The 6,760-nt window shown below is 56.3% G+C and overlaps 1 protein-coding gene across 1 annotated transcript; it reads right to left on the bottom strand.

The window, feature by feature from the left end:
• Window positions 1-556: 556 nt before the first annotated feature.
• On the bottom strand, window positions 557-4,850 carry Gcgr (glucagon receptor). The gene is made up of 13 exons (XM_057776099.1): window positions 4,794-4,850; window positions 4,579-4,681; window positions 3,308-3,415; window positions 3,109-3,230; window positions 2,898-3,004; window positions 2,652-2,808; window positions 2,410-2,569; window positions 2,275-2,335; window positions 1,951-2,020; window positions 1,490-1,578; window positions 1,232-1,370; window positions 1,122-1,163; window positions 557-820 (listed from the first exon to the last, which is right to left on the bottom strand). The coding sequence occupies exons 1-13, from the start codon at window positions 4,848-4,850 to the stop codon at window positions 590-592; spliced, it is 1,446 nt and encodes a 481-aa protein (XP_057632082.1). The 3' UTR covers window positions 557-589.
• Window positions 4,851-6,760: the final 1,910 nt, after the last annotated feature.

Genomic DNA, 6,760 nt, shown 5'->3' with positions numbered 1-6,760 from the left:
GACCCAAGGGATAACCCTAGAGGTGGACCTCAGTCCTTCACGGGTCCCATTCTGCCCAACAAGCTCTGGCTTGCTCGCATGGCTGAGTCAAGAGCCTTTATCACAAACACTTCCTCAAGGGACAACTTAGACTCAGAGTGCTCCTGGAGGAAGCAGCTCCCACCCCAAAGCACCACTGTGGTGACAACTGTTTCCTGGACTGCGTTAGCTTAGCCCTCTCTGCCTGGCCTGTTCCCATGCACAACGGCCCCAGCCTCCCAGATTCCAGCACTCCCTGGGTGCTTCAAGCCCCGCTGTCCAGGATATGCAGAGCAGCTACTACTTGACCCCTTTATTGAAGGACATACATTGGGCACATGGGACATGCCAGCACACGGGAACACCACAGTTCATAGCAATAACTCCTCCATCATATTCACCCCCACTCCATCAGTGTGGTCTGTGCCAGGGTCAGGACAGGTTGAGGGAGTGTGGACAGCGCAAGCTGCTGTCTGGCTGCGTTGTCTCTCCAGCCTTGGCCAGGCGTCTGGTTCTGAGTTGTCCTGTAAGGCCCTTACTGAATCCAGCCTGGCTGGGCTCCCGTGGGGCTTCAGGTGGGGCTGTCAGTCAGCCCTGAGAGACTGCTAGCGAAGGAGATCTCCACAGAGGGTTCAGTCCCGTTGCGGCTGCCTGCAGTCATGAACTTAAGTTTCTCACCGGGTTCACCGTGACTAGACCCTGCTGGGGCCGTGTGGTTGCCACGGCAGCTAGCCATCTGTTCCTCTTTAAGGGCTTTGCCTTCTCGCCATCGCCTCCAACGCCGCAGTAGCTCTGCCTGCACCTAGGAGAACCATGGGTAGGACCACTCTGCCATTCCAACTTGCTAGGATCCTGCCTGGGTCACTCTGAGGTGCTCAGCCTCGGTCTAAGCAGACCTAAAATACAGCAGACTCCACAATGGGTACAGCAGGGCAGTTTGTCAGCAGGGAAGGCAGGAATCACCTACACACTGAACTCCTTGAGGACCTGGGGGAACCTGACATCCAACACACGCAACCATAACAATGGGGAGGAAGCTATGGTCATACTAGGGCATGGCAGGCCTCTCGCCCGGCTCCAATCCTGGGGTCAGTCTCACCTACCTCCTTGTTGAGGAAACAGTAGAGGACAGCTACCAGCAGGCCCTGGAGAAAGAGGGAGGTCAGGGGCAACACTCTGGGCCCGAGGCATGGGGGATATGGTGGGGACTCACCTGGAAGGAACTGAAGAAGAGGTCGAAAAAGAGCTTGGTGGAGCGGAGGGCGCCCTGGGCGTGCTCGTCAGTCACAAAGGCAAAGACCACCTCATGGACCCCCAGCAGAGGGATGAGGGTCAGCGTGGACCTGGCTAGCCTGCAGGGGCAGAGCTTGAGCGTCCTCACCTGCCGGGGCTCCTGGGCTCTCCCCACAAAGGCACCGGTCCCCAACCCCAACCCTCTTTGGCCTGGGCCCCGGCTTTTGCCCATGCCCACCGGAACTTGTAGTCAGCATAGTACATTTGCCGGGCACGCAGCTTGGCCACAAGAAGGTGAATGATGCGGACAAAGATGAAGAAATTGATCTGTGTGAGGGAGACCAAGGTTAGGGGCCGCCTGAAAACTTCCTGTGTCTGGCATGGTGCTCATGTGTCCCCCTGCAGGCGAGGTTGTTGCCAAGTGAACCCTAGACATAGGGTTCCGGGGCTGGCAGGCAATCAGCCAAGAACGGGCAGCCTGACCCACAGCCCAGGCTATACAGCCTCCTGGATCAGTGCTGGGATTACCCTTCTCCTAGTCTGAGAAGGGAGAGTCAAGCCAGTAACCCTTTTCCTGCTGAGTGCAACAAAGTAACTTGTCTCCTCTTAGGTAGAATGTGGTCTCCTCCTAGCCTGAGAAGGGGAGTCAACCAGTGAGCCTTTCCTCGCTGAGCGCAACAAAGTAACTTGTTTCCTCACCAATATGGCCAGGAAGACAGGGATACGCAAGATCCACCAGAAGCCCATGTTGTCATTGCTGGTCCAGCACCTGCAAGGGCCAGTTGCTTACATCTTGGGGATACATGCAACTCCCCAGCACCTACCCCTATCTGCTGGGATCTACTGAGTGCTCCCAGAAAGGAAAAGAGAGCATCTTTAATGAACCCCAACTCCAGACTCTGGATTTACATTTCTTGCCAAAGTGTGACCCTCACCCCATCTCCCTACCCCCCGGGGTCACTTTACAAAGCCCAGCGCCACCGGCCCCAGCTGCCCCAGCCCATCCTATGAACTCATACTCACTGGACATTCTCAAACAGACACTTGACCACCACCCAGGGGATGACAAACAGCAGGGGCGCTCCTATGGGAACAGCAGCTGTGGTTCCAGGGCCCCCCAGTTAGCTTGCTTCCCCTTCTCCCCACAAGCCTACTCACCCCAGCCAATGCCCAGGTAGAGGGAAAAGAAGCTCTTCTCTTGGAAGGTGGCAAGGCTCAGCAGGCTGTACAGGTACACACCCTCCACCAGCAGCCAGCAATAGTTGGCGATGATGCTGTACTGCGTGATCACTGTGGCCACTCGACAGCCAGCCACCGCCTGCGCAAGGGGAGACACGATTGGGGCCCACGCCACCCTGCCACCCCACACAGGCTGGCGACCGCTCAGAGACATGGCTCACCCCATCGCTGAGCCAGACGCTCACGCTAAGGTCATCTCCAATCTTCTGACTGTAGCGTGTCTTGAGCAGCCTGTCGATGACCAGCACAGAGCCGGCCTTGAGCACAAAGGACGCAAACAGGTTCCCGTGGATATAGTTCCGGGTGCAGTGCATCTTCCTGTACGATAGCAAGTCAGCACCACCCCTGTCCTGTCCCTCTGCCCCCCTTCACCACAGCGGGCGTGAGCTGAGTGATCAGCAATATACCTGAGGCCCAGCAGGATGACCAGGGCAAGGAGCAGGGCCGCCAGGGACAGACTGTAGCCCACAGTGTACATCACCTGGTAGCTGCTATACATCTTGGCCACTTCCTTCTGCAAACCAGAGGCTGAGCGGGGCCGGGCAGCACCTCATTCCCCCCACCCCCCGGCTCCACTCAGCCCCACTGGGGTATCACCCCAAACCCTCCACAGCTGACCTGGACCTCGATCTCTTCGTTGTCCATCTGGCACTGGGAGGCGTTGCGCCATGGCTGCCCCCGCGGCCCTCGCACCCACTGCCCGTCAGGCCCGCACCTCTTGAACACCAGACGATGCTGCACTGGGATTGAGTGCAAGGCTCGGGTCAGCCCACCCCCATGCTCCGCCCCCTAGGCTTCCCAGGGCCTCCAAAGTTACCTTTGTGGTACCAAGGTAGGTACCAGGGGCAGGAGATGTTAGCTGTGGTATTGGGCGGGGTGTCAGGCCAGCAGGAGTACTTGTCGAAGGTTCTATTACAAACCAGCTCTGTGAGGATGAAGGAGGGTGGAGGAGGGGCTCCCATCAGGACCAGAAGCCCCACGGCCAGCCCCCGAGAATCACCATCACTTCATTGAGCCTGCATCCCAAGAGGCTGCCTCCCTGACGTGGGACACAAGGCCCAGCCCCTGGCCAGTTATTTTGCCTCCTGAACTTCATACCCACCTCCCCCTCCAGCCCAGGCAACGCTTGAGTTTGCCAAAGTCCCTTTCCTTCAAGATCTCCCATCTCAGTCAGGCGGTGGTGGCGCACGCCTTTAATCCCAGTACTTGGGAGGCAGGTGGATCCCTGTGAGCTTGAGGCCAGCCTGGTCTACAGAGCTAGTTCAGGACAGCCTGGTCTACAAGAGCTAGTTCAGGACAGCCTGGTCTACAAGAGCTAGTTCCAGGACAGCCAGGACCGTTAATATGAAACCCTGACTCGAAAAGCCATAAAAAACAAAATTCTCCCATCTCAAATGTGCCCCAAACTGTGCCTTTTCCCAAAACTAGTATTAAATTTTTTTCATTTATTTATGTGTGTGCATATGTACATGTGTGTTATATACAGGCACATGCACACAGAAGCACACACGTGTGCACATAAGCTTATAGGGTCGTAGGACAGCTTGCATGATTCATTTCCCCGTTTTCACTGTGTGAGTCCCACACCTCACTGCCCCCCTCCTTGTGATACATTTCTTCCCAGATGTTGATCTCCAGTTTGGTTGGCATCCTTTCCAGGCCCAGGCCGAGTCCCAGCTGCAGCTCCTACATCCTCCTCCCTCTCTTCCGGGCACTGGTCATCTCCCTCAACCGGACAGTGGTATAGACCCAGTCTCTCTCGGCACCCACCCGTGACCCTATCCACTGTCTGCCCACTGTGAGCAGTGAAAGCAGAGGATCTGATGGCTGAGGAGGGGGCGTCCTGCAGCAGGGAGGACAGCAGAACAAGCCAGCCACGAGCCATTTCTGCCATTCTACTGTCTCCTGACCGTGCAGCCGTGGGGAAGCCTCTTGCCTCTGGAGGTCAGTCACCTGGCCTGTATCTGGGGGCAGGTGGCTGGGCATGAAAAGGCCATTGAGTGTTTCTGTCACACTCCCATAAGAAGGTCTCCTGCACTGCACACTGAGGCAGGGAACAGGACCCAGGAGTCTGCAGGCGGGACTCACCCGTAGGTGGGGGCAGCAGGCTCAGATTGTGGTGGCACTGATCACCATAAAGTTTCCACCTCTCGAACAAGAAGTCCATCACCTGGGCAGAGGGTGCTTTCGGCTGGAAGACCGGTGGGCCAGCAACCAGGAAGACAGACGGAACAGGGAGCCATCAGCACTTCTGTGCAGAGCAGGCAGCCCTCCGCGCGGGGTGCGGGGTGCACAGCGCTCACCAGACACGACAGCAGCAGGAGCAGCAGGCGGGGACTGTGGAGCGGGGTGCAAGGCATGCCCTTGGGTAGCCACTCCCCACATCTGCCAGGGGTTACACGTCTGGGTCCTTGGGGTGTGTACACCCCTCCTCAGGCTGCAGAGAACAAGAATAGAGAGTCTGGAGAAAGTCTATAGAGTATCGTGTCCCCTAAGAACAAGCCTCTGAGCCTAAGGCCTCCTGATGGCTGAGGCTTGTAGAGGGGACGTGTGAGTAGCTCCCAGTGCCAATTCAGAGACAAGTGACTATGGGCAGCTGTTTTCCTGCTACCTGGGGCTGACAGGAGTCAGCCTTCCTATCTGACCACCCAGATCTCTCAGACTGGCACCGGCTACCTCCTCCCTCCGTTCTGTTGCCCTGGTTAGGCCCAGACCTCCCCACCTATGCTTAACCCTTGGAAAGTTGACTGGTCAGCAATCTAACCCAAGATAAAGAGGGTGAGGGTAGCATGCCCAGGCCCATCAACACTTGTCCCTTGTGTCGGAGCCGTTCCTGGCCTGCCAGGGGCCAGACTGTGTTGGGGCATGTGTTCATATGGTCTCCTACACCCGTATGTCCCTTTTCCCAGGACCAGTGTGTCCATATAATGTTGTGGACCTTGTACAAGGCTCTCAGACTGGGCCTCTTGGTCACAAACTAGTGGCACATTCCTTTAAGATTAGTACTGGTACTGCCAGGGCCCAGATGGGGGACACCTCTGCTTGACGCTGCCTGTGGGTCCTGGGAACACCAGTGACAGGCCCTGAGCAGTAGCAACTACACACACACCAGTCCCACACTGCTTCAGAACTCTTCCTGGCTCCGATGCATTTTCATGGAGGGAGAGAGAAGAGCTACTTAGGGCCTGTAAGAGGTCACACTATGAACTTCCCAGGGCCGAGGCAGGCCTCTCTCCTGTAAACCCACAGACAGGTTATACAACACAGAGCCAGGCATGGTGGCACAGACCTGGAGTCCTAGCATTTAGGAGGCAGAAGCAGGAGGATCACCCAAAGTTCAAGAGCAGCCTGGTCTATATAGTGAGTTCTTGGCCAGCTGGGACTATATAGCAAGACCTGCCCCTCCCACAGAGGTGAGGAAGAGTGGGAGGATGAAGGGGAGAAGAGAAGAACATGGATATGGCTAAGGTAGAGGAATTTGCAGGAATCCCAGGTGCCAGAAAATGGGACCCCCTGGATTTTAGCCTGCTATAGTAAGCCCAGTTGAGCTCTAGAGGCAACAGCTTGATAGGGTTCCCTTCACTTCTGCCCTGCCCTCCTGTACTTCTCCTCCTCCTCCTCCTCCTCCTCCTCCTCCTCCTCCTCCTCCTCCTCCTCCTCCTTCTCCGAGACAGGGTTTCTTTGTAGCTTTGGTTCCTGTCCTGAAACTAGCTCTGATAGACCAGGCTGGCCTTGAACTCACAGAGTTCTGCCTGCCTCTGCCTCCCAAGTGCTGGGATTAAAGGTGTGTGCCGCCACCACCACCCGGCCACTCCTGTACTTCTGACCCCCTTCAGTCACACCTGGCTCATAGCCTACTGTGGGACTCCTGAGCCTCACTCTTGGTCAGTAGAGTCTAGCAGGAGGCAACATCTGGGAGTTTTAAGTCTCTGGTACCTGACCCTTAGAGCAAAATAAATACCCACAGAGTATAGGGTTCCTGCAGAGAACAAAACAGCAAACAGGCTGAAAAGGAGAAGTTTAGGTGTCCCTACCTCCTGGTCACCAAGTAGCCTTAATCTCCTGATTTGGATCAAATTGCCCCATCTGCTGCCCAGGTCACTAGTGGGCTCGGTATGGAGAAGTCAGAAACTGGGCCTTTACCCACTATGTCTGGTCCCCACCCTAGAGCTGCTGGGGTCCCCCAGTGGCCCTGAAATAAAGGAAGGGTAGAAATGGGAAGGCTTCAGGGTTGAATAACAAGGAATGACCAGCATGAGTAGACAGATAG

Source organism: Chionomys nivalis, chromosome 7 (assembly GCF_950005125.1).
Source record: "Chionomys nivalis chromosome 7, mChiNiv1.1, whole genome shotgun sequence".
Classification (NCBI taxonomy): Eukaryota; Metazoa; Chordata; class Mammalia; order Rodentia; family Cricetidae; genus Chionomys; species Chionomys nivalis.
The sequence above is the reverse complement of the archived record's forward strand: the minus strand, read 5'-3'. Positions and strand labels throughout refer to the sequence as shown.

Excerpts from the sequence above, each read along its gene's own strand:
- Gcgr (XM_057776099.1), bottom strand. The coding sequence starts at position 4,850 with ATGCCTTGCACCCCGCTCCACAGTCCCCGCCTGCTGCTCCTGCTGCTG. Across the intron at positions 2,570-2,651 it reads GCGTCTGGCTCAGCGATGGG|GCGGTGGCTGGCTGTCGAGT; the intron begins GTGAGCCATGTC and ends CCCCTTGCGCAG. Across the intron at positions 1,579-1,950 it reads CTGTCTTCCTGGCCATATTG|ATCAATTTCTTCATCTTTGT; the intron begins GTGAGGAAACAA and ends TCCCTCACACAG.